Here is a 27,754-nt window from a genome sequence, read left to right on the forward strand (position 1 = left end):
ACCTCCTCATCCTGATCTGCAGTTAAACTCTCTGTCCGGTGGATTTTTTCAGTTTGTCCTCATTGTGTGGGCACCCTGCAGTCATGTTCCACAGCAGCAGGAGGCGCTGCTGCCGCTGTGGAACATTTAAAAAAGTCAACAACTTTTGAAACCGCAGCATGGTGAAAATAAACATTCTACAAAGAAAATGTAGAAAATGAATTTTTGTTTGATAATTAAAGGCACGATTCTTGTCATTCAGGGTGGTTCCACAATAATCTCTGAAAGTGCAGCAATGTTCTTATTTGTGGTTAACTCTAAAGTATCTACAAGTCTACTGAGAAAACCTAGAAGTTGGAGAGAGATCTGGAGGACTTTCCCTGATCGGTATAAAATTTCAATAACTGAAGCATTAGATTGAAGAAAGAAAAATCAAAATCCCACCAGAGAAATGATGTGACACACACAAAGGAATACATAAAACCTGTGGGTTTATTATGGCAATTTTCACCACTAGATAGAATCAACATTATGGATTCAGTCCAGCAAAGTCAGACATATGCACCACCGAACATACAAGTCTGATTCCTTGAGACGGTTCCAGTGGAAACCATCTCAGTGGGAACTCAGAATCTGAATGGGACCTTGTTGCATTGGTGAGATAATGTCCACTCAGACACACTCAGACACACACACAGCCACCGGTAACACATGCCCCAATAGACACAATTACACAACAGCGTTTCTTTGTGGGTAAGGTCTGCTAAGCACACACGCAGCGACGTATGACACATTACACTACAGTTCGGTTTATATACAGTAGCCTAGCTGCTGGCTGACGAGGCGGGACTGCGTGTCTGTCTGTGGCGCTCAGTCCCGCGGCCAATTCACAGCTCGCGCTCAAGTGTTGATAACCGCGAACAGACTTTCCTCTGGTTGGACAGGCAGACGGCCAGCGCTCTCCCTGCGGGGTAAACGCATTGTTTGCAGCGGGCATATGCCGGAGTCGGGAGAAGAAACAGCTAACACAGAACAGGTCCACGAGTCCCACAGTAGTAAACATGGACCGCCAATTAAATCTGAGGAAATATCAGTAGCCCAAAGTCATTAGATAACAGTACTCAACAACGAAGTTGCCGCTAGGCACAAACTTTTATACATTTGGAAAATTCAGCAGCCTTCATCACAATTCTGAAGAAATTTGAAATAACTATTATATGAGCAGTGCTATAAAAGAGTTTGGGGCATCAGTGGCAGTAGAACACGGTTCTCTAGAGGAATGTCTCAAGATGTGGAACCATGCTGGATTTTCCCCCCCAAAGCATTCATGCCTCATTGCATGGTCAGCTAAATTGTTTCTGACTTGAAACAGTCAAACAGGTAGAAACTGTACAATTGCAGCCCAGCTTCAGATTTAAATACATACAGCAGATTATCCCCATTTAGGGTGCATTCACACCAGAAATGTTCGGTCCTCTTTAATCAAACTGTGGTTCGATTGGGGATGTGTGAATGTATAACCAAACTAAAAAGTGAACTCTGGTCCGCCTATAAAAACCTTGGTCTGGGTTCAGTTGAAGCGAATGCTGGTGCAAGCACCAAGCGGACCAGAGACTGGAAGTGGACAGGGCATTTTGGGTAAACACAACCAAAAGAAACGCACGAGTGTAGCGCTAACAGGAGAAATGGCTCGTGGTCTTTTACAAAGACAAAAGAGAAATTCCACAATCGCTAGAATCTGATTTATGTTTACATTTCCTCAAGAAGGAAGCTGCACTCAGAGGGTTTTGTGTCATTTCCTTCAGTTGTTCTTGGTGCAGCGCCCTCACAGGCGAGAAGGGGAACAGGTTTTTCAATGTAATTGATTGGTTTTACACAGTGCTGTATGAAAGAGAAGTACAGCAGCTAAAAATGAAACAAATGTTGCAGTTTCGGTTCCCAATCGAACCAAGTCTACAGGACTATTAGGTGTGAAAATACCCTAAACGTTACAGCATATCTGTGAGAAACAACCAAAACAGTTCCTTAGTTCACTCTGGTTAGTTACCATCAGGTTGTACTCAAATGGGTGAAAAAGCTTCAAATCTGTCAAACTCCAAATCCTGTGAAAGCTGGAAAAACACACAGCATGACAAAAACAAAATCAGCAAATCAGGAGAAATTACAGCAACAAGTTCCTTAGTTTTAAATAAATCATATAAAAATAGTCCTGTACAGTGTGCAATCTTTTACTGTCCCTTTGATTCTCCGGGTTGTGTTCTCAGTGGTCTGTATGAGTCACCATTGAACACATAAACACCAGCCGAGTGTCATCTGAACCTTTTCAGATAGTGCGAAGTCTTAACCAGCACAACGCTGCGGGCTTTAGTCCTCTCGGGAGTCCCTCCGTCTCCCTTCCCCCCTGTGGTTCTGCTGCACCGCAACGCAGGCAAACTCTCCGCGGATCGTCGCTCGTTCTTCCACAGGTCGCCCCTCGCCTCGCTCTGCTCAGCTGACCTCTGCATCGTCCTCAGGGAGGTTAATGAACAAGCGTCTACGATCCATTTTTCTCCTCCGAGCCCTCCGGTGGCGCGGGGGTCTCCTCCGCCGTGGGTGACTGAGCTCCTCCCGGGCCATCTAAGAAGACAGTGAAAACTGGACTTTTCAAGCAAAAACAGATACCTGACAAAATCCAGTGTTAACGTGTACATTAAAATGAGCACTGTTAATAATACATGACAAGAAATAGCCATCTTACCAAAGTTAATGGTAGCTAGACAGCTGGTAGCTCTCAGGAAATCAATTTAATGGAAATAATTCTCTGACTTTATTGAACTGATCAGGGTTACTAGGAACTTATAATTAGAGAGTTTCTGTTTTCCTGGGGTATAAATATGACACGGCCCATTTCCCACTATGTTTAGTCACTCACCCCTGGGCTGGAGAAGTGTCCAGGTTTATTTCGTCACCACACACAGAGAGCAGGGAGACTCCAAACCTACAGCCAAGATTAGTATCTTGGCGGGGGGGTCTTTAAATCTCCATAGCAACCATCAGACACTTTCTACACACCACCCTGGAGTAATACCTTCTTTAGCCAGTTGAGAATTAGAGTTTTTCTCTAATAAACACTCCTGGTGGCTTAAAACAGAAGATGAGTAGAAAATGACCTCACGGTCACTGTAAGGTATGGTGGTGCAGTTGTGATGCTGTGGGCCTGTTTCTCTTCCAACGGTCCAAAGAGGCTTTTTAAGAGTACATGACATCATGGGCGTTTTTATGTGATCGTCTATTCTAATGCATCAGTTGTATCACCAATAAACAGGTATAGTAATATAAAGGTATACAGGACCGGTGCCAGTCATTAGGGTGTGCTAAGCTCAAATGCCCTGTGGTGCTGTCCCTAATTAAAAATAGTTCAGTGTGTTTCTCTTAATTTTGGGAAATTAAGGCTCACAAAGACAACAGATTTTAAGTGGGATGAAAATGAGGAGATAAAGTATAATGAGTGACATTTAGTGATAGGAAGTGTGACTGAACTCTTGAAAGTGCTGTTAGAATCAGACTGTTTCCACATGTATTTGTTTGGTGCAAAAGACAAGAAAAGTGTCTGACTTTATGGAGGGAACTGACTCATATAATCATAGGTTTTGGTTTCCTATTGGGATTCGTTAGGAGGAGATTATTAAAACCAAAGATTTTCAAAATCTGCAGAACATTTTACAGTTTAACTGAAAAAAAATAAACCTGGAAAACAAAAGAAAGTTCTTAAACCTTCGAGAGAGAGCTCGGCCAGTTTCAGAGGCAGGTCGCCGGGGTTCACGCCTGCTGGAGATCCCAGGATGTCCGGAAGAGCATTTCTCCTCCCAGAGCGCCCAGAGGAGGCAAAGTCCAGTACAGGCTCCACCTCCGTCATCACAGGCTCACTGTAGGAGAAAAAGAAACACACAGTGCAATGTTACACCACAGCATTTGAAAAGCAAGCAGCACTGTTTTGTTACAAAGTAAAAGCTTAATTACTAATAAATTACAAGAACAGTTTTTTCAGATGCAAAATTATGAACTGTCTGTACGTTAAATAATTAAAGATTTTATTCTCTTGTTTTGCATTTCTGTTGCTCTTATTCTGTACTTTCCACCTTCTGTAGTAACAAATGTGGAAAATACTTTATTAGCCTGTAGACTAATAAAGTACATTAAAACTGTGGCTCCTACAGCGGCAGTTTTGTCAAATTTAATTAATTGCCTAATACAAAGGTGAAATTTGTTTAGTCTTCTCTTGCATCTTAACAGAACTGACAGAAACCAAACTGTTTATAGATTTATGTGTAGGTAGAAGAACATGTATTTCACATATCGAAACATCCACAATTTTCTCAGTTTTAAATTATGGGCTAAAAATCAACATTTTTGCAACAGAATGCATAATAATGGTGCCTGCAAGTGCACCTCACTATAGCGTCTGACAGGCACTGTCCCAACCTGTAATATATATTGATGTAAATTAAACAACAGTATCCACACGTCTGCCAGATTTATGTTTCAAAAAATCTTTTAACTGAAATCTAAAGTTGCTTCTTCTGACTCATTCGTATTGTTTTGAAGTAGGCCAGACACAATCCCAATGTGAATGTGATGAATCTGTGGAGGGAGCTAAAGATTAGGGTGATGGCAAGATGGTGTTCCGGTCTCAAAGATAATTCCTCATATTACTAATGGAAACACTCATAAGGTGATTCTGTTATTATAATATAGTTGATTGTTGAGAATGTTATAAATAATTTTGGGCAAAACATTTTGAATAAAATGTAAATAAAATCAGATTTAAAAAAAAAAAGAACATGTTGCATATTTTATCATATTTTGATACACACCTGTATCAAAGACAAACGTCTTGCATCAACAAAAATCCAAAATCTGTCAGAGCTCTGAATAATTTTGGACTCAACTCTTTTATAGCACAAATGGCCTTGTTAGCTTTGCTTAACCAATGAGCATCAGCAGCTAGACCAGTAGTTCTGTATTAACAGCATAAGAGCCAACTGTGTTTAATAATTATAACATTCACTGTAGCCTGAGCTATAACAGGCTGACACGGTGGGAAAGATTAAATAAGCCTGTTTATCATGTTCCTATAGATATGCAATGTAAAAACAAAAAAACCTAAGGATTAATACGATTGTAAAAAGTTTATTTAAAAAACATTTTACATGATCTAGCTAGCAGAGCTCATTTCTTTCATGTCTTAAGGACTGACATGGTCCATATTCATGAGATTCAAATAGACGTATTCATGTAGAAATTTGCCCGAAAATAAATAAAATCCTAGTATGTTTGAGTTTTTAGGAATCTAGAGAAAAAGGGTTTCTCATTGAAGAGCCAGAGGATGTGTCTGTCTGGTCTCTTGGCAAGCAGCAGTTGAGGAGTCGGCTCTGGTGACAGGCAGAATTACATCCCCTGTCTCAAACACGCTCACACTGGAGCCCAGAGGAGCACACACAAACACAAGAATCTGCTGTTGCTATGGCAACAATACGGAAAAAAGGACCACTGGCAGGTAAACACATGACTCAAATCTGTTTTCTGCTATCACACTTTTCACTTTCCCATCACTGTTTTTTGTTCTGTTGCTTGTGTTTAAATAACTACATCATTCTGTGAGAAAAACTAATTTTACTTCTAAAACAAATGAACACTATGTGAAATGTATAATAACCCGGCTGTGTTCAATTTTTCTCTGGGTGTTTGAGTTTTCTCTTACAGCCCAAAAACATGCAAACTGCCTTATAAAAAAATGTTGTTAAAGTTTTTCACAATTTGTCACATTACCACCACAACTGTGGCTGTTTTTGTCCAATATTAGTAGAAAATATGTCTGATAAAATTCAGATAATTTCACTGGAGTCCAGAAGTGCATGGCATTCTGGGGGGTGTAGGCTGAGGAAAGGTTCAACACCTTATGACCAGCTAAGGTAGGTTGGTGGTATCAACTAATTCACTCGCTCTTTGGTTAGCTAGCATGTACAATGTAGCACAACAGCTTGTTGTGTAACATGCGCAGCAGCAGTTTCAAGTTCCACAACCAGTCACATCTCTGTGCAGAACTGATAGGTGTGCAGTTGCTGCGATGGTGGAGAAGAAACGGGGGAAGGGTCCCAACTAGCTCAATAAACTGGCATCCATTACGATTGTGGGAAATGAAGGAATTTGTCACAAGAAATGTAGGCATTGGTTCATCAGCTGACAATTCAAAGCCAACAGAATACAGAGTATGCTGGAGTTTATTTCTAATCTTAACTTTTGGCTCCAAAATAAATGCATGTTTGTCTCTTCTCTCATTTGCTGAAACGCTGATTAATAATTTAGCTCCATTTTGTTGGAAATCCAGTTAACATGTGGGCCATAACAATCTCGGTTACTCAACAACATGAGTTAACAGAAACATACAGAGGCCATGCCCTCTCCTTCATTACCACTCCATTCAGGTCTGGAATGAAGTGCTCTCCAGTCTCTGACTACTCGTCTATTTTAGGTCCATCAGTAGGAGAGTGCTGTGGGTGTCCAGGGAATTAATGTTATTTCAAATTTCCCTATCAACTCAAATGCTGAATCTGCTCTTTCTGCTGGGTAAAAGGGTGTGGAATTGAGTTGGATCCATTTCTCCAGCTTTAGTCAGGTTGGCTCATCAAACTGATTGCCTACAGGTGAAAAACACCAGTAGGTCTCTTAAAGGTGACTTTGGCTGGTATCAACCATCAAGTCCATGCAAAAAAAAAGCTGGTACAGTGGACCTCACCTATTAGCATTTGTGAACTTTAGCTGTTCACTGGTGGCTCTAGTCCCTAGCCCTTGCAATTCCTTGGGTTGGCTGTGCTGCCCAAAATCTGCAATGTGATGGATTTTTTTGCTACAGTTCAACTTTAAGACTTTAAAAATGCAGCTATGGTCGACAGGTCAACTGTTTATCCTGCTGTAAACTGTTGCCATAGAAACTGAACAACAGTACCATCTTAGCGGCCTAAGGCCTGGTATATTTAGCAGCATAAGCCTTGGGAAAACCACTGCCGGTCTTGCTCTAATGAGAACATCTGGTAACTTTCATTAAGCTGGAGGATTAAACATTAAACAGGCACTGACCTATCATGTGAACAGGTTTATTTTAGATTGTAATCCAACAACAGGTTAGAGGGGATTATCTTGTCAAATAAATTGACCCACATACTACAAAGTCCTTCCTATCCCAGTGACACGACTAGGCTGCAGGTATGTTACGCAACGATGTAGTGCACTGAAAACTTTCCATTGGTGGAGTTTAAGAGTGTCTTACAAAAGATCAACTGTTTTAATGTGAACAAATATTCTGTGACACTTAGTATTTCTTAATTGTATAGAAATAGACAAAAGTAGCAATAGTCATGATTATAATCAAGATTTAGACCCGACCACCATCCTCTGTGGCTTCATTTAATTGGAAATGTGGTAATCTGGTAATGAAAGCCACAATACTGAGAGGCCTTTGGTTGGCTAGGTGGCCGCTACTCAGGATTCCTACAGTAGCGGCCATTTTGAAATGGAAAGGTTTAGTATGAGGTTTAAGGTTCCAGCAGTGGAACTGGGATTGAGGCCAACTACGATTAGTAAAACAGAGGAAGTCTTTTGCATACTCCCCCAAACCCATTAAATGTTAGAAGTACTGCTTCAGAAACCAACGACACCGAATGAGCCTAGCGCTCTCAGCTTGCAGCAGACGCTTTGCTGTATCTCTCAAGACCCAGATCAGGCAAACCTTTCTCTGTTTACACTTTCACTGACAGAGAATCAAAGATTTCAACTTCACCCACAGGGCACAGAAAAGATAACAGCAACTTCAAAAAGAACGATGCTTAGAGCTGTATATCTTCTGCATTCAGCATCCAACCCTAACATCTTGTCACTTTTGCTGTCTGGAGATCTGAGGAACACCAAACTTCATCCAAGTTTCCAGCATGAGCACATCTCCCCTAACAAAGAGGACGGAACGAGACTGATAAAACAGGAATACAAGACATCTTACTTCACTGGTGTTGTCTTAGATGAAGGAAAATTTAAGATATTTTTTGTCCTCTTCTTCACAAATATTATATTGGTTCACCTGAAAAGGTGCAAAGACATAAAAGCTCTAATCTTTATTCCTGTTGTTGGGGTAAAGTCTGAGAATTTGTCTCCACTCCCAGTCAGATGAATATCAGTAATTGTGAGGCCAATTCAATCAAAATCACATACAATTGTACATAGAATGAAACTGAATTATAAGCTGTGTGTGAACATTTTTCTATTTATCTATTGGGTCTGCGTTTTCCATAAGAACATGACTGTGTGAAAGGCTGACTACTAACAATATTTGTTTTCCATCAATCTAGCATTTAATATTGTTTTTTTCTGCAAACAGCCACAAAAAGCCTTAAACACATTAAAGTACAAAATAGTCTGTTTAGAGGCAGTTTCAGACATGAATGTTTTTAATTATGAAAACAACTCTATTATGTCCTTAAAACTGTTGAAAAATACAATAACACCAGTGGAATTATTTTCAAGTAATATACATATTACTTGATATATATAATATATACAGCCCTGATATATATAATATCAGGGCTGTTGTATGAGCGGTGTCAGAAGTTGGTCCACATTGTAAGTTTGGCTTGTTTAAAGTGAGATTTAGACTCCACCAAGGTTGCCCTTAGTCACCAATTGTGTCCATAACCAAATTCTAGGCACAGCCAACGTGTTGAGGGGATCCATTTTGGTGGCCTCAGGATTGTGTCTCTGCTCTTTGCTGATGATTTGGTTCTGTTGGCTTCATCAGGTTGTGATCTACAACTTTCACTGGAGCGGTTCACAGCTCAGTGTGAACTGATGAGGATCAGTGCCTCCAAATCTGAGGACATGGTCTTGAGTTGGAAAAGGGTAGAGTGCCTTCAGCAGGTCAGGGAAAACGTCCTACCTCAAGTGCAGGAATTTACAGATCTTGAGTTCTTGTTCATGAATGAAGGCAAATGGAGCGGTAGATCAATAGGTAGATTGGAGCAGCGTCTGCAGTGAAGCAGGAGCTGTACCGTTCCTGCTTCACTCTCGTCGTGGTGAAGAGAGAGTAGAGTCAAAAGGCGAAGTTCTCGATTTAACAGTGGATCTACTTTCCTACCCTCAGCTATGGTCATTAGCTTTGAGTCATGACCCGAAGAGCAAGATCATGGATGAGTTTACTCTAGAGGCCTACATATAATATAATGCTAATGACATGTAGCATGTTATTGTATCACACCCCAAGTTACTGCTCTCAGTGATGAACATAAACCAGGTTTCAATGAAGTATTAGACAGAAACTGTATATCAGCAAGTGCCTAATCCAAAGTTACTGTGGTCAGTATTTGATCGGGGCATTACTAGTTATCACTGGTTGATAAAGAAAAAATAAAAACTGATTTGTATCTGGGTTGATCAATAATCTGTGATCAGTACCAAAACCAAATGCAGAAGCTACATGTTGTTGCTTCTTAACGGACTTTGGTGGATTTAACCAGCTGTTAATCAGATACATGCAGCAGGATCCTGGAAAATGTCATCTCCATTATACAATCAGTCATCATGTCAGAATAAATTACATGTTTTCTTCAGTCTCATCTCCTCGAGTGATTGCAGAAGAAACAGTGCTATGTTTAAGAATAAACCAAGACAAAGGGCTGCAAAATCCATGTTCCAAATCAGTTAGCATAGCAGTAATTTGGTTTTCTACAGCCACCAAATTAATTATGACAATATTTGTATTTATTCAGGATTTTGAAAGTAGTACTATTGTACATGAGTTTAACAGAGTGACAAGTTATGCTGACTAACTGCATCCTGTATTTTTAAACACCAAAAATAAAATAATTATTCACATCCAGCTTTCTTGGGGCTAAAAACCCCCATCATGTAACACGTTGTATTTGTTATCATCTTCAGCTTACAGTCTGGCTCTTTTGAACGGCTCTTTATCCTGAACGATAGGACTGGACTCTCAGTTAGAGTCGCTCTGTGTTTTTATGACTTTGCTTGCTTATGATGCTCTGCACACACGTCAACAGCTATTGTTATTTTGATTAAATTTAACATTAAATTTATATAATCAGCGAATAAATACATTACCAAAAAGGGTTTATATTTTATGACAGTCAAACCAGCTCCTCTGGGGTTTTCCTCTCCTTTTATGCCACCACAATCGTTTTTATTTTTAAGCATTTATAAGTATGAATGCACCCATCTCCTTTTTTCACTTCTGATACCGTTACCTGAATATTAGTATTGTCCAATACCCATCTGATACAGAGAAACAGCTGAAATGACTTAAAACAGTTTTTTTTTCCTAAAACAGACATAAATGTACTGAATTACAAAATAACCTGATAACTCTGCAGCAGTACAGCACATTTAAATGCACCAATAGCTTGGTCAAACATAAAAACAACATAACGTTCATTTGTTCAGTCAGTGCAATTAAGAGTAAAAGAGCCAATATAAAATACATAATAAAGCATGACATAACTCAGAGCACAAGGCATAGAATTAGTTTGAATAGATCTGCTCTTATGGATCTAGAACATTGTCACCCATATGCAGACTGGAATTCAGTATCAGGACCAATATAGATATTGATATTGGATTGGTACATGTCTAGTTATGGGGCACGATAGCAAATCATGAAACTGTTCCCACATACTCAGACAGACTGCCTCTATTCTGTGGACCTCAAACTGTCTGTGGACGGCTGAGATTGTGGAGTGTACTGATTGCCAATATTTCTCTTGACAAAATCCTTCATTTCCCACAATCCAAATGGATATTAGCTAGTTTGAGGAGCTAGGCAACCAGCCCTGTTTCTTCTAAACCCGGGCAGCCGCCACTCACCTGTTAGTTCTGAACAGAGAGCGGCAGTCACGCTGCGTGTTCTTGTGACTGGTTGTGCTGATTCTCAACATTATCAGCTCGGTGTTGCATACAAAACAGTTCGCAGTGATTGCCGTTTCCTGTGCCAGGTAAAGATTTACCTTTCTTCAGACTTGTCCGGATGTCCATTTTGGGTCTGCATTGAGCCCGCCTCAAGAACCCGCGGACCTCCGAGGAGTGAGGGACACCCTGGTATGTTGGGGGCTACATGGAACTGCTACTCTTGTTCCACAACAACTTGTTGCTAGGTAACCAAAGAGTGAGCGAGTCAGTTGATGCCACCAACATTTCTTAGCGGGCTGTGAGAGGCTGATATTGATCAGCGATAGATATCGCGATGGATATCGTTATCGTTTTATCACCCATCCATAGTTACTACATTTCTCAATGGCAAAAGCCATGGAAGACAGAATTTAAAGCTCTGCTGCAAGAAGGTAGAGGTAAAACTGCTTTCAGGGATCTTTATATCCCCGAAAAACACAAGGCAGATAATATTGTGACAGGATAATAAGAATGTTTGTTGACAAGTCTAAACGGTAAACATATTTATAAAAATAATAAAAAATTTATTAATTAAATGTCACTATGAGTTATGTACAGCGTGGTGAGTAATGTCAATTTTCAACATGAACATAACAGGAAGTGCTTTTACTGTGATAGGCTGAAAGTGAATTTGTACTGAAACAGCTAGCTTAGCAGTGGGAGAATGTCAGAAGTTTCGTTTACACTGAAACTAAACTGGTATAATACAGTTGCAAAGACATCTGCATGATCACTATTAACATTAATATATTGTTATAAATCATTACCAATAATTGTTCTAATTTACTAGGTTAGTAACTAAAGCTTTCACAGGAAAATATGCAGCTGTCAGACTGCAGTCTGCGCCTCACATACCAGCTTGCTTTCACTCCAGATTACAGGAGATGAAGATTTTATATATGACTCAAGCCTCAGATTATGAGTCCAAGTCAAGTCTCCGGTCTTTAGAGCAGAATTGTTTTATTTTTCTTAATCTGTTGCGATGTAACTATGACACATGTTTGAACATTTTTTTAAAATTCAAGATGATATCTTGTATATCAATATCAAACACAAACTATCAGAAAGTTTGTATCAGAAAAACAAGAAACAATTTCTGTGTTTCTGTTTGTGGGGTGAAGCTTTGAATGTGGAGCTCAAAGGAATGTCCAGCCATGAAATGGTTCATATCCCAGCATAAAAATATGGTTAGAAATGAATAGTAGACTAAAATGATCATCATTATTGGTGTAGCTATCATTATTTCTATTACTCCATAGCATTTGATTATTATTGCATGAGATATAAATGGTACATATGTTAATGGTGTTGTAAAAGAGCAACAGGAATCATAACTTGCATGGGATTTTTGACATTGGAAACAGAATAAAGTAATTATATGATTAGTTAGGGGCGAGACATCATTAGTTATACTTCAGCTCACCCCTTGAATATGTGTAAAAACTTAAAATGCATATGTGTATGTATGTGTTATTTTATTTTCCATCTTTCAGTACAATACTGTTCACATTTTTACATATTAAAAAAAAACAACTAAATAAATAAGTTATCTGATTGGTTACATGTTGTGTTTTGCAACGCTTCATTCTAAGTAACTTTTTTTGAATTGCATTTTCAGCTCAATTCGGTTTAAAAATACTTTATTTTTAAGGGGAAGTGAAATGTTGCTGTAACTCATCAATTCAAGATTCTTCTAACAGTTACAGTAGATGATGGCTGTGGGGAGGAAAGATCTTCTGTAGCAGTCTGTATTGCTGCAGCTTTGAAAGAGACTCTGACTGCAGATGATAGTCTATTATTTTATTTTCAAATTAATGTTAATTTACCAAGCGGGTAAGAAAAATGTCTTGTATAATGTATAACCACTTTGATATTTTGACATCCCTCAGTCTCTTCTTGAATATGAACTCCTTACTGGTCTGTGGTTCTGCTAATTAGCTGCAGCTGTGAGAAACCAGGAGCAATGTTAGCTATCAGCTCCAGGAATCAAACAGCCCAGCTCTGCCTGCCGCCCGAGGCTGACCTCTCTTCTGCTGCTCATCAATCTAACACCCACGGAGTGATAGTTCCAGACCACTGAGGCTACTGTTCCCTGCGACGCTCAAATTAGACTGGCTCAGTTTTTTCCTGCATTTAAGGAGTCACTTAACTCTACAGCACATGTATTCTCCTATGAATCAAAAACTTTGTCTGGTAACAGTTACTCATCTCTGACCAAAACGGTCACTTTTGGCGATGTCTTGTCTCCGTGTTGCTGAAGACAACCATGAGGGCGGCTAACGGCCGTCCTGTAGCCGGGGCGTTAGCCACTAAGACCGAGGGGGCTGAGGCTGGAAGACTGGCAGCTAGCTCGACAGGGAACTGCACAAGAAATGTTTACACAGACGTGAGAAGTTTCGGATGAATAAATAATGCCCTGGATTAGGTGCTTCACTATTTTTAGTCCCTCTCAGCCAGTGATCACTCCCCATCCTTCTCCCCACTTTTTTCACTGTTATCCTAAAGCTCAACATGCTCTAGCTGCCATGGAAACGGCACCGTTGGTACAAAGACAGTTAAATAGTGGAGGAGGGGAGCCAACATTGGAAGAAGACTATTTTCTGTGGCATTTATATTGTTATTTCCTCAGCTTGCAGTGGTAGTCTTTCTTAGAGACAGTCATTTCATGTCTGGGGAGAAAGAGGTCGGCAGTAAAATATAGGAGCAACACAGACAAACCTGATTATCTCAAGGAATTGTGTTATGGTTATTTAAATCAGTTCAAAGCATAACTGATGCAGGATGCATGACAAAAAGGCATGTAATGTATGCAGTGGACGAATGAGAAATATAAGAAAAAAAAGACCAGAGGGTCCTGCATATGTGTGGGATGGTGAAGTTCAACTAAGACATTAGTGACTAGTTAAAAAGGAAATGGAAAAGTCTTTTTTTCTCTCTGTAAAGTGCGATGGAGGAACAGAGGCGAGTCTGATCTAATGAGAGGGAGCGATCACAGCCTTTTCTCCTCCTTTAATGTTTGAGAAGCCAGAGTAACATCCAAACCTTCTAGATTCTTTGGCTTCTGGGGGATAAATGTTTTCAGAGAGACATTTCAAGGTCTGCCGGCTCAAGATTGGCTCCAGACAACATAATCACCGCTATTATACTCAACAGGAAAAGACATTTGCAGGAGCTAAGTATTAACTAGAAAAGAATGATTTGGGACAACAGTAGATACACAAGACATCTTCTTACAATACTGTATGTCAGTTTAAAAAGCAAAAGTTGTAATTAAAACAAATTGACACTCTCTACAGAGAAAGCAAGTCGGAAACAGTTACTAAAGAAGTTGGCTATTAACAAGCTTCTCAATGGAAAGTTGAGTGGAAGGAGAATGCGTTGTAGAAATGGAGACCTGACCAGGTATTCCATGCATGTGCTGCATAGTCCACACATATACTTCTGAGTAGATTGATGTTTCTGTACTGAAAAAGTTGGGGTTTATTTCGGTATTCTGTAGGAATACAGTGTGGATATCCCAGTATCAGTTTGTAAAATATTTTTGTACTCAAGAATTGGAATGTAGTAACTGCTGACAAATATATTCCAAAAATTTGAATATATTTGTCAACAATATATTCCAATGGCTGGAATGTATTTCTATAATTCTTTTAGGCGGAATATTACTGCCTAAATTCTAATATCGTACAGCCATAACAAAAATTAAAATTTTCTCTTTATGAAAAACTGAATATTGGATTTTCATAGTTTTGAGTCATAATCATCCAAATAAATATGAGACACAAGTAATTAAGCAGGAAGAGAAGAAGTGCAGAGCATTCTGGGTAATTACAACCAAAACAAATGTGTGGTCATTTACCAAAGACAAAATAGAAATCCAACAACTGCTAAAATCTGATGCTAATCCATTTGTTTACATTTTGTAAAACAAGAAGTTGCTCTTTTGTGTTGTTTTCTGTTGTGGTTCTTGGCGCAGTGCCCCCACAGGGCAGGAGGTGAACAGGTTTTTCAAAGGGTTTGGTTGCTTTGACACAGTGCAGTGAAAAAGAGAACCACAGCAGCTGGAAATGGAACAAAATGTAATTTTATTTCCAAATCAAACCAAGTCTACTGAGTCTACAATTACTCCAAAAGGTCATTCAGAATTCCTGTTACAAAACAAGATCAAACTTCTAAAACTTAAGACAGACAAGAATAGCACTCAAAGCTGCTAATTATTAATCCTAATAAGTTTTTCCTATTATTATTAACCTCCATTAAAGCCTAAAAGCTAGCTGCCCCTCGCTGTAATGAATTTAATATGCGATAATAACAAATCATTAAACTAGAAGAGGAACACAAACAGCCAAATGCCATCAAATGCGAAACAGGTTGAGCAGCTTTTCATGAGGGTCAAATCCAAACAACAGAGCACTCAGCTGTTCACAGCAATTAGCACACTCAACAGGAAGCTGGAAAGAATGGCAGGTGAGCAGCACTGGCAGCAGCTCCAGCAAGAGCAAGACAGAACAGGACAGGACAAGCAGCAACACACGTTGTTCGGAAATGTATGGCTCTTTTTTTTTTATAGCATCATGTTCTAAATGAGCTCAGGTTATAAATGACTTCACAGATACTGCTCCTGCCTGGTAAAGGTCAAACGGGAAAATTAGAGACCCGTCCTACAAAATTCCCTGCTTGTGGGGTATTGATTACTTAGTCTAATTAGAGAGTGGAAAAGCAAATATGGATGGTGGCCTTTAATACCAATCACTACCTGTTGAGTTTGATCAGTGTGTGGAACTTTGCAGCTATGTTTCACGGAAAAAAGACAAAGAAGCCTCATTTGTTTCAGGAAGCTGCACTGATTTTGCAAAACAAGATTTCTACACTGAATCTAAAACTTCTTCATAGAGCTTTGGACTTTTACTCTGCGACACAGATAAAATCTAATCCTAAAATTCCTTGAATTGTATTTATACCGACTGCTAATGAAGACACTAATGCCCAAAGAGCACTCTAAAAATGGGCATAAAACATTGTATTACATAATCTCTTCTTTTTAAACACGTTTTTCAAGAATTTGGGAACTGAGACTACCGAGTGTTGCAGTTTTACACCAGTTGGTGTTCCTTTGTCAGCAAACATTGTGAGCAACTTATGGTCCTAGTTATCTGTGACACAGACTACACAGTGTCCTATTTCCCTAAAAGGCAACTGAAACATAACCACAACTTATCTTCACTTGATTCTGGATCCAGAATTAATTTAACAAAAAGAAATAATATATAATTCATAGGTATGTATTTTCTGTGAATATTTACAGCTACATGCAAGGTAAACAGATTTAAAAGCAACCTTAATGTAAGTGATTTGTTGCTACATACAGTATGTCGGTGTGTCTAAAAACACTTTTTACAATTTGAATGTAAGCATAAGGAAACAAAATATATTTTGTGTGACATCAGCTCCTGTCGTGTAACTTATGATGTGCTCCTGTTGCGTATAGTGCATGAGGTTCTAGACTTTACTTGGGTCAAACATATTTCATACTATGATTGCTTCAGAGCAGTGAAACTATTATCTGAATCAAGCATAAAAACGAGCGTGCGGTCCTCAGGTCAAACTAGGCGGGGGAGAGGGGGAGGACAATATGGATTTAAAATTTTATCGCGATATTTTGCGGTACTATTGTGATAGTTATAAAAAATTATGATTAAAAAAACTATTACTTGATTTTTATGTAACTGTATGTGAGCGCATGGCACAGGATTCATAGCGCCACAAACACAAATACTGCTCTGGAAAATCATTCCCATTTGAAGCAGGCATGTTCAGGACAAAACTCACTTAAAGCCTGTTTTAGAGCGATGTTAGCTCAACTTTGCTCTCTGACTATTGTAGCATTAAATACAGCCGAAATAAAATCACAGATGTCTTTACATTATGCGAGTGACAACATTATGAACTGAGGTGTTAAAACAGAATGGATCAATTCTGAATTCTAGTTCACATGGCCCAACTGTCACTGTAAATTAAACTGGTTTCAATGGTGTGAACGAGGTAACATTAAAACGAACAAGGAGAAAAAATGTTGAGTAGTACATTTTTTAGATTCCTGAAGTCTTTTTTTTAGCTGCTGGCAGAGAGCTCAGCCTTTGCTGTGGGCAGTGAATCAGCCAAGGTTGCTTAACACACACACTGAAAATCATAAAAGTTGAAATGATCAATCTTTCTGTAAACAGAGTTTGTTTTATGTGTTTGGTATCGCAACACAAAATACAGAAGCTAAACAAATAACAGTGCTAGATGTCAGCTCAGTGGAAAAATATAAAGGAAATATCATAAAACAATGTATACACAGTCCTCCATTGTTCTTCATATCTGTCATCAACCATTTAGTCTGGAGCTTTCATTTCAAAATCCCTAAAAGACCAAGAAGTGAAATAAAGTCAGATCTTTCTGCTCACACAGGATCCTGCACACAAATATGAGACTTCAGTAAATGTTTGCTAAATTGTAACTTACTGTTTTAGTCAGTAATCAATTTACAATTATGTTAACTTAGCATGACAATTAAAAGTGAAACTGGAATGAATTGTTGATCGCAGGATAAAGACAGGTCATGGATTTTTTTTTTTTATAATCTGCGCTTCCTGACCACAGGTTGAGCGTCCTGACCTCAGTTAGCTTCATCTGTCAGCAGCAACACCTGTGAAGTGAATAGCTACTGCAGCGTACACGCTGTTGATCCCGTTGTTCAGTCCAAGGTGACATCTCCTCCTCCTCTCTTCCTGAACACATCTGCTGTTAAAAAGCAAGATAAAAATAAAACAAAGAAAGTGTTGCAGCAATGCCTTTCAGTCCAAGCTAAATTATCAGCTTTCTTAGGTTTTCTATCACAGGATCCTTGTAGCAGCAGCGAGACCCTGAGCATAAATCTGCTAATGCATGGTTGACAATGGCAGCATAATGTGCGCCTCCGTCACATCCATATTTCAGCACGTAAGCTGTTTGTTTGGACAAGCGTGGCCAAGGCCGTCCTGTACCCCAGGCGCTCTGCGAAGTAGACCATGGTGTCGACAGAGATCCTGCTGCACGTGCCGCCCCGGCACGCTGGCTGCCACAAATGGGCCTCTGGCACACACCGACCACAGTGGGGGCAAATGGGGCAACGGCTGACACACAGTTGATTCTGTGAGGACACACACACACACACACACGCTCCCAGTCTTCGTCAGCAGAAGAGTCGAAGTCTTGGGCTTAATTTATGAGTGTGTGATGTGGGATAAAACAAGAAGTGCAAGAAACTTTCTGAATTTCTTCCTCGCTGATGAAATGTATGTGAGCTTCTAATTCTGAAGACATTAATGATAAATAAATCTCTGACATATTCTCACTTTTATTACTGAGGTTGTTAGCAAACGGAAATGATCTTGGTGATTCCAGCCAACCAGAAACAAGAGAAGATTGGTCTCATTTCATTTCACATAGGGAAGGGAAAACAGGTGTATGTAAACATCTGGTTTAAACTGTTAAAAGTATTTTCTTTGTTCTTTATCTTTTTGATATAGTATTATCAGCTCTCCTGTGATTGAGTTTACATAGTAATAAAAATAGGTGCTTAGAAAATTTCAGTAAAATATGAAAAAGGCTACATCGACATGACGATCAAATACTTTGTATTTGTAGTAGCGTCTGAGCTCATTGCCTGAATTTTCAATAGGGAGGCACAAATGTGAAAATTTGGACCATATCTGGTTTTATTATTGTTGCCATGAACAATCACCAATACTTACTATATGACATTAGTACATTATGTTGTAGAAGGTACCCTACTCTTTGAGCTCTGAAAAAAACGCTGATACAGTTGATGATGCTTCTGTCCCATGACCAATCAAACACCACATGGCCAACCCATCTTCTGTCTCTCCAGAAACAAAATCAGCACAAGATCAAAAATAAATATCAGTTAATATTGGACCAATTTTGCTTAAGAGCTTACTATGATTTTTTTTTAGAATATGTGACATTGTTTGGTACAGATGCTAACACCAACATATCAAGCATTCCTACATTTATTCCTTAGATGTTTTTTATGACTCTTTTGTGACCAGCTCCAAGTTATTAAAAATGAAAGATCAACTTGCCACCAGCCTAATTAAAAAACCAAAACTTGCCGCTTGCCTTTTACAGTTGTGCAGCTCACACTCAAGCTGGTGGCCTAACAATGTCCTGAGATTGGTGGGTTTTCTGACTGCAAACCTTCTGGACAGGAAGCATTAGAAAACGGTTGAGTAATAGGCAAAGCAAGCACAGGAATGTCAAAAATTTATTGACCCATTATCCTAAATTTAAAATCTACACCTGGATATTTTTTGCTTATCTTAATAATTTTCAAGTTTCAAGAACTGAAATTTCAAGAACATTTCAGTTCTTGAAATGTTCTGTGAGTAAATATACTGCTCAAAAAAATAAAGGGAACACTTTAAGTGTGAAACACCTGTTTAAGTGTTCCCTTTATTTTTTTGAGCAGTGTATATTTGCCCATATATCCATAACAACTGGAACTTTTAATATCTAACAAGTTATTTTTGCAAATTACCGTCTATAAAAAGAATGCCCCTCAGTTTAATTTCAGTCTCTGCGACAGCGGGGGTGGAATTATCGTAATAACTTGATATTGGCTGGAAAGCACGTCGTCTCCCCTTTCAGAAACCGTTGAAATTTTTCAGATTGCGCAAAGTGGGGTGGAGTTACGGTACTACAAATTTGGCTGGATCGTCACCACTATGTCTAGGACTTAGAGGGTTAAGAAAATAAACTATTAATATCTATACCTTAATATCTATACAATAGAATGAGTGTTATTGTTGTTGGCCTTCTGTCTCTGTGTTGAGCTACGACTCAACAATAAAGTGATAATATTTATCGCGATAGACACATGAACCACATCAATAGAAAATACGTCTGATAGAGTTTTGATATTTTCACTGAACTTCAATTCAGAACTGAATGGCATTCTGGGGGATGTAGGCAGAGGACAGACTTTAAACCTCACAGACATCTCAGGTTGTGTCTAGCTAGCCACAACCTGTTGAGTAATGTGCAGTAGCAGTTTCAGGTTGCCCCCAACATATTCAGGTGTACTTTAATACACGGAGGTCTGCATGCACTCAAGGCAGACTCGGTGTGGATGTCTGCCAGATACGTCCCAGAGATACAGTTTTACGACAGCCAACGCATACTCAGTGATGCACTGATTCGCACAGGAAACTACTTGACAGGAAACAGTGTTCACATTGAAGTGTTCTGTCTCTTCCACCAGGTGAGCAGTGGCTGTCCTGGTGCAGAATAAACAAGCTACACACCAAACTAGCTCATCAAACTTGCTAGTATCCATTATCATTGTTCGAAATGAAGAATTTCACAAGAAATATAGGCAAGTTGTACGCTTCAATATGAAATCTCAACCGCCGGCAGATTATGCATGGTGCATAGAGTAGACTCAGTATGTGCGACTATGTAGGAGCGGCTTCATGTTTTTCCCCATAACTGCTTAAAAGTGAATAAAAGATCAGGGTGGAGTGAAAAGAAAAAATGAGTACAACAACTTTAGAAGAAATTGTGGATAAAGGAGGAACAGTCATGTTACCAGTTTGGTATTTTGGATATTTAAAACAAAAAAAATAAATCAATGATTTTCAATACAGACCGTCAGGAATTCCCACCTACCACATATCCTCAAAAAGCACTCTTCTTTATGTAATTTTGACATATCTACATTAACAAGGAATAAGAGCGAAATTATTTGGATTTCTAACAGATGATGTCCAACAGTTTTCAAAGAGCCGCAGCGGTTTACCTTGAATAAACCCCTTTAGCTTGATAATACCTGCTCCAATGCAGTTTGAACAGCAAGTGCCCCTCTTCCGACCTCTCCACCTACCAATCAGCAGAACGAGTCCTTTACATGGTGGAACAACAAACCATTGCCTTTGTCAACCCCCCCCCCAAAAAAACTCTCGTCACCTACTATTCCTTTTCATCTAATCAGTATGTGGAAGCAGGCAGCAGAATTGTCCACTTTGACAAACCCCAATCTTTTCACATGGAGAGTGGTGGAGGGGTCAGACAGCCTATTGTGTGACAAACAAACCACACTGACTGTCGTCAAGTTGAGCTGCTGGGAAAACGGGCATGGAAAGGTCAGGGTCGGAACAGTCTAACACAATTTCTTAGAGGAAAAAGGTGTCCTCTGTTGCTATTATTGTCCTCCCTTGCATCTCTGTGTAACACATTCTGTCTTTCATGCCTCTCAGAGCCAAGTGGGGAAAGAATGGACTGGCACATTTTAATGACGGAAAGATAAAAGCAGCTGTAGCCAAATGGCAGCCAGTGAAAAAAGGTCACAATGAAAGGGCAATGGGCTTTACAGAAGCAGAAGCTTTGGCCTACATTCTTATAAGTCACTTTTCAATATGGTCAAATAATAAAAAAGCACTTAAAGCTCAGACTAGACTAGACTGTTCCTTCATCAAAGTAGCATGAATTCATTTCAGGTCATTGTTGCATAATTCTAAATAAAAACACCCTAGTGTTGTCTTTTCTGTTTCAGCTCTGACTTGTAATTAAAAGCTCACTTTTATCACCTTCAGAAGTGATTTGATGATAATGCATGCAATTAATCAAAAAAGTAATATTACATTACGGATTAATCACATTAAATGTTTTGACCTAATAGCCTGTCTCTCGTGGAGGGTTACATAGTTCAAAGCAGAATGGTACACAGTCTGGTACTGCAGTCAAGCATGCAGCATCACAAACAGGAGTAAAAAAACGAGCGAGTCAGAGTGGTGAGCTCAGTGTCAAATTTTACTTTGAAAAACACAGCGATGGACGTTTGAATAAACCCAAGAAGGTATGTAGCCTATTGCAATGATGAATTATCCTTCCAACAAAGCACATATAATTCAGATTTTGGAAACACAATTTAAGACTTCCTGAATATGAAAACCTGGAAAACAGGTGAGATGTTTCACTTGAGATAATAAAATATTTTCTTAAACATTGTTTTAAATGTTTAATTCTTTACATTTCAAGCTTACAAATTAATTAATTACTGTAATTAATTATCAATAATCACAGCATTGGAGTGTGATTAATCTGATTAGCACTAAGATGTACATCTATATCTATATGTGCAGAATAGATATACACATATTAGGGGTGTGACATATTGTCTTGCTTACAGTAATAACAGTGGATCAATCAAATCAATCAAATTTTATTTGTATAGCATCTTTCGGCAACAAGGCATTTCAAAGTGCTTTACATCATTAAAAACACAAAAATACAAAGTCATAGAACACATAGTCAACAACATTACATTTTGCACATCAGATTATTGATTGTTTAATGATTTGGTTTCAAAATCAACCTTAAACAGCTGGACTTTTAGTCTACTGTAGATTTAAAGGAACTCAGTGTTTTGCAGTTTTCTGGAAGTTTGTTCCAGATTTGTGGTGCATAGAAGCTGAATGCTGCGTCTTTGGTGCTGATGCAGAGCAGAACCAAAACCAGACAACCTGAGAGGTCTGGAAGGTTGATACAGCAACAGCAGATCTTTAATGTATTGTGGTGCTAAACCAATCAGTGATTTATAAACTAACAGTATTTTAAAGTCTACTCTTTGAGCTGCAGGGAGCCAGTGTAAGGACTTTAAAACTGGTGTTATTTTCTTCCTGGTTTTAGTGAGAACGTGAGCAGCAGCATTCTGGATCAGCTGCAGCTGGAGGATGGATTTTTTTTAGTCAGACCTGTGAAGACGCTGTTGCAATAATCAATGTGACTGAAGATAAATGCATGGGTGAGTTTCTCTAGATCTTGCTGAGGCGTTACTCCTCTAATCCTAGAAATGTTCTTCAGGTGATAGAAGGCCGACTTTGGATCTCTAGACAATGGTGAAAAAATGTATATTCCTTAATCAAATGACGACATCATTTAGCTGAGCCTGACCTGTGCAGCGCGAGGCGCTATGAGGTGATGCTTCCTATAGCTGTTTGCCAACTGCCATTAAAACAAGGGAGAAGCTGGTCAGCTGCTCCACAGTCTCAACACAGGCAATATAAGCTGATCAGCCACAGTAAGAAAAACTTTCTGAAACACAGACGTCTTCCCAAAAAGTAAATAAATATCTAGAAGCTTGGTGCAAGGTCCAGGGCCACCGAGATGTATGAAACAGGAGAACAGGCTTTTACTTTTTGCAGGATTTTTATGTAACTTATGTGTTATGACTTTGGTGTTGAGCATTATTCTTTATGATTTCCTGGTATTTTAAAACAAGATTCTTAGTTTTCCACATGATGTTTGAGTTCTTAAGAAAACATGAGGAGGAATCACTTTTTAGCATCTTGTACAACTAATGTCCTGCTGAACCACAGCAGTATATTGTATTTGTGTATTTAAGTATTTTATTTACACTTAGTAGTCAGTAGCTGATTTCAGACTGTTTCTGTTGGCCAAAATTAGTTTGGATTTATATTTATTGATCTGTTCTATATTTTCTTTGACTCATTAACGTCACGCTTCCAAATATTGAATTAGCATTAACAGTTGTCTCGTTCGCCTCGGCACTTCGCAGTGGAAGACGGTTGTTTACAGCGCAGGCAGTTTCTGCTTTTACCATAAGCCTCACCTGTAAGCTTCTTATAAGACGTATGGCATATCACATACGTCACGGCCAAACTTTAGCAATGCTAAAGTTTTAAAATTAAAATTTTAAAATATAATTGGTTAAAATTTAAAATTTCAACAGAGGCCACACCTCCAGAAAGCAATTGCTTCTCAATAGCTGAGGGTCCAGACCCTCTGGACAAAGCGGATTGTAGAACAAGGGGATGGTTTTTACCAGTAACTTAGTAACTCCATCCTGTGTTTATGGCAACACAAAGATATGAAAATATCACCATAAACAAAGCCATGGGAAATATCCCTCACAACCACCGTATGAAAAGTGAATTAGCTATAAACAAATCTAGATGATTTCCCCACACGTCACAATGATCAATGATCAACAGTTTATATCAGTCTCTGACGTTCAATTAGTTAACCACATCTAGAGCATATCCTGCTCAGATATGAAGAACTATTTATACACTTTATCTGGTCTTCTGTGCTCCATAATGAGAAACTGTGAGACAGCGGATGAAGATAAGCTGCTAAACCAGAACAAAAGCCAAGCAGGATAGAAGTACATCTACAGATAGAGCGCTGACAACAGCAGCAACCTTAAGCCTTTGTACGTACAGACCGTATGAGAGGGACTGGTGAGGTGCTGGATGAAAAACAGCTGAGCAACCAGTCGCTCTCTGGCTTGTGCTGCTGGGGAGGTTCATGCAAGGTGAGGCCATGGTTCTGTCAGTCCTCATCTGTGGTAACACATGGTGACATGTGGTCTGATTTCTCAGAAAGAGCAGGATGCAGGGTGAGAGGAAGCCACATGATTCACCCAGAGTGACAGCAGACAGCGGGGTGTGTGGCTGACGAGGCATCCATCTGTAAAACCAAATATTAACCTGGATCTGGACAGGACCATAAACCTGACTGACCATAAACATTTATCATCACTTCTTCCCTGTTTCTGCGGTTCTCTGTGTGCCAGCTTCTATTTACAGCAGCTTGTTTTCATTCAGATGTGGAACAGTATTTGGAGCACGTTTTTTTTTTTTTTTTTTTTTTTTGCTTTTATGTTGTCTTCAATTTTTAATCATTTAAAAAGGCACCTGAAGATGTATATTTCTTAAATATTTTTATTGTATTGTTTTTATTTAATTCTTCACATTTAATTATTTTTTTGTTTAATTTAATCGTAAAAGGAGCTATATAAACAAAAATGCAGAGGATCCCAGCATTCCCAGAGGTTAGAGACCAAAGAAGTGCTCAAATAGTTACACTGCAAGAAATCCTTTAAAAACCAAAATTCGTTTTTCCCACGAGTAAAAAGAGTCAGAAAATGAAAATGGTACTTTATGTGAATATTCATGAATTACTGGCTTAAACCAATCTCCTATAGCATGCTAAAAAGTTACATGTAAGTTTGTTTTGTCTTATTTCAAGTGCATTAAGGGTGCATTCACACCAGCCCTGTGTAATCTGCTTTAATCGAACTCAAGTTCATCTGTCTAAAAAGTCCGGTTCATTTGGGGAGGAGTGAATGCACAATTGAACTCTGATTCTGGGTAAATACAATCAACACAAACGCGCTAGTCCAGTACTAGAGGGAGAAATGGCTCTTGGTCTTTTATAAGAAGAAAAATCCACAAAAATCTGATGCCACTCCATCTTTGTTTCTATTTGGTGAGGAGGGAAGTTCCTCAGAGGTTTTCATGTCTTTTTCTTCAATGGTTCTTGGTGTAGCGCCACCACAGGCGAGGAGGCTTGTTTGTTTGTTTGTTTGATGCAGTTCAGTGTGAAAGAGAACAAATGTTGCAATTTTGGTCCCCAATCTAACAGAGTCTACCTCAGGTGGGAAAACATCCTGGTTCACTTTACTTACTTACATAGACTTTTTTTTTTTGCTATTTTGTCACAATTTAATATTTAAGAAAATGTAAAAACTAATATCAATTGTTTCCAATAAATAGTGATTGAACTTACATGTTGCTGTGGATGAATTCTGCTATTTGACAGAGGCAGGAGTATTTTTTCATATCAGTGTCTTTATTTATGCTTGAACAATAAACATGCCTCCAAACACTAGGTGGCAACAGTGCTCAAGCTAGTCATTTAGCTGCCTGATCAACCCAGTAGAAATAGTGTACAAGGTCAGGCACACTGGTGTACAGAGCTGATGGAGGAGGAGAGATGGAAAAGTTTGAAAAGAAACGAGAAACGTGTTTTTGTTACTTTATCAAAATAACAAAAAGAGTTACAACTTAAAATTTACATTTTTTTGTTAAGACGTTTTTGCCAACTGTTAAAGTGACTCAAAGATAATTCCTGGTTCAACAAGGCTTGCTTTGAATAGCATTTTCCCCTTAATAAATTAAGTCATAATTGAAAGCTGCATTTTGTATTTACTCTGATTATCTTTGATATAGAAAATATAGATTGGCAAAGAAAGCAAAAGCTGGAGAAGTCTTCCAGGCGGATCAAGGTAAAGCTTTGACCTGCTGCTACAAGTTGCAGCCAACTCCGATTTAGACGTACAAGAATACATAAAAGGAGGTCACCACTAAAGAGCAGACAGAAGGAGATCTGCTGAATCTGCAGGTTTATTCCTGAAGTAGAAAAACATTTTCAGGAAGCTTAAATTCTCTGAACACTTGCACAAAAGGGAGATGAGAATTTATCCCATAACAATAGTTGTGAGAAACTTGTTAGCTAATATTTTAGCATATATTTAGTTATGACCTTTTGCTGTTGTGTTGTAGCTTTTGCATTTTTTGACACTTCTGGGCTACCATAAGAACTGTGATGTTTCTAAAATCCAGTTTCATATCTCGTATGAAACTGGATTTTATAAGAAATATAAGATCTCTTATGATTTCATAAGAAATTATAAACTTCCGCGGAAGTTTAAATGGCGGAATTTAAACTTCCGCCATTTGTGATGCCAGCAAATACAATGAGCAGGCAAAAGGCAACTAAACATTGCTACTGAACTAAGACTATAAATAAAGACTGTTGTTTATTTTGTTTTGTTTTTGACATTCACCCTTAAGCAGAATCAATTAAATCCTCATAGCACAAAATTAAAGCAACTGCCCTGGAGCTAAACTGAATACGAAGAGACCCACCCAGAGTTCATTTCTCTACACCTGGCATTGCACAACTCATGATCTGCTAAGCAGCTCAGACGAGGAGACAAGACAAAGGCAGACAGCCTGACTGGGTGTAAAATTCGGAAGGGAATATTTTTAGCTCCACATTTACCAAAGCAGAAAGATTCAGGCTTGTTTGAGGCTCTTAGCAGGGAGCTGCATGCTGAGCCAGGGATGAGAACATGAAGACACACCAGGTTATGACCTGACATAAAAGCGGTCAGTTTGACTCAACATGGTGCAAGTTGGAAATGACTACCCAGATGCAGCTCTTTTACATGAGATGCGTGAAAAAAAATACAAAAAATGAATTCTGGCATAATTTCTTTTTTCAGTGTGTGATGAAGGTCACGGTCAGCATACATTTAAATAAACCAAAGCGGATAATCCTACTGCCCCAGGGCTCACTGCTGGGCGCCGGTGGCATTTGAATGGGAACAGCTGATGCACACAGTAGCAGCTCATACGAAGGTGACAGGTTAGCCGCTGGAGTTCACATTTCAATACACACCTGCAACTAATAACGGCGGACATGTTGACCAAATAAGAAGTTCTTGTTAAAGCTTCTGTTATCGGTTAGTTTCAAATAAAGACGATACTTTATGTGCAGGTCAAGTCGCTGTACTGACTCCTCGGTAAAAGCGGCTCTGTCATTTAATGCAGCAGCTGGGTCTCTGGCTGAGACCAGCTTGTCCTACCTGTGGAGCAGAACAGGTGACCGCGTATACGTGCGCGAGACAGAAACACTCACCAATGAAGTGCGCTTCGCAGAAGGAAAAACAAAGCAGTCCGAAGTTGGAATTAGCCGACTGCCACCATCTTCGGCGTGAGAGATAGAGGGAGGGAGCGATGAGAAAGTGCGCCGTGTCAGCGAGTCCGTCCGGTACCGCACATCACCGCGGCTGGCTCAAAGCCTTCTCCGACAGGCCTGCGCGCGCTAGAAGAGGCGGCGGAGACTGACTGACTCTCGAGCGCTCAGCCGCGCGCTT

General features: G+C 39.2%; 1 protein-coding gene across 4 annotated transcripts; it reads right to left on the minus strand.

The window, feature by feature from the left end:
- Positions 1 to 453: 453 nt before the first annotated feature.
- On the minus strand, positions 454 to 27,739 carry pkib (protein kinase (cAMP-dependent, catalytic) inhibitor beta). 4 transcript variants are annotated; one of them, XM_028037126.1, is made up of 4 exons: positions 11,022 to 11,141; positions 7,877 to 7,958; positions 3,733 to 3,884; positions 454 to 2,595 (listed from the first exon to the last, which is right to left on the minus strand). In XM_028037126.1, the coding sequence occupies exons 2-4, from the start codon at positions 7,882 to 7,884 to the stop codon at positions 2,513 to 2,515; spliced, it is 243 nt and encodes an 80-aa protein (XP_027892927.1). In that variant the 5' UTR covers positions 7,885 to 7,958; positions 11,022 to 11,141; the 3' UTR covers positions 454 to 2,512. The 4 variants fall into 4 exon arrangements, with proteins under 4 accessions (XP_027892927.1, XP_027892929.1, XP_027892930.1 ...); XM_028037128.1 differs by lacking the exon at positions 11,022 to 11,141 and adding an exon at positions 8,942 to 8,984; XM_028037129.1 differs by lacking the exons at positions 7,877 to 7,958; positions 11,022 to 11,141 and adding an exon at positions 27,517 to 27,739.
- Positions 27,740 to 27,754: the final 15 nt, after the last annotated feature.

This window comes from Xiphophorus couchianus, chromosome 13 (genome assembly GCF_001444195.1).
Source record: "Xiphophorus couchianus chromosome 13, X_couchianus-1.0, whole genome shotgun sequence".
Classification (NCBI taxonomy): Eukaryota; Metazoa; Chordata; class Actinopteri; order Cyprinodontiformes; family Poeciliidae; genus Xiphophorus; species Xiphophorus couchianus.

Bases quoted from the DNA above. Each gene is read 5' to 3' on its own strand.
- pkib (XM_028037125.1), bottom strand. From the start codon at position 11,062: ATGCAGACCCAAAATGGACATCCGGACAAGTCTGAAGAAAG. The intron at 3,885-11,021 runs GTAAATCTTTAC...TTTCTCCTACAG, and splicing joins CCGGACAAGTCTGAAGAAAG to TGAGCCTGTGATGACGGAGG. The intron at 2,596-3,732 runs GTTTAAGAACTT...CTGTCTTCTTAG, and splicing joins GGCCGAGCTCTCTCTCGAAG to ATGGCCCGGGAGGAGCTCAG.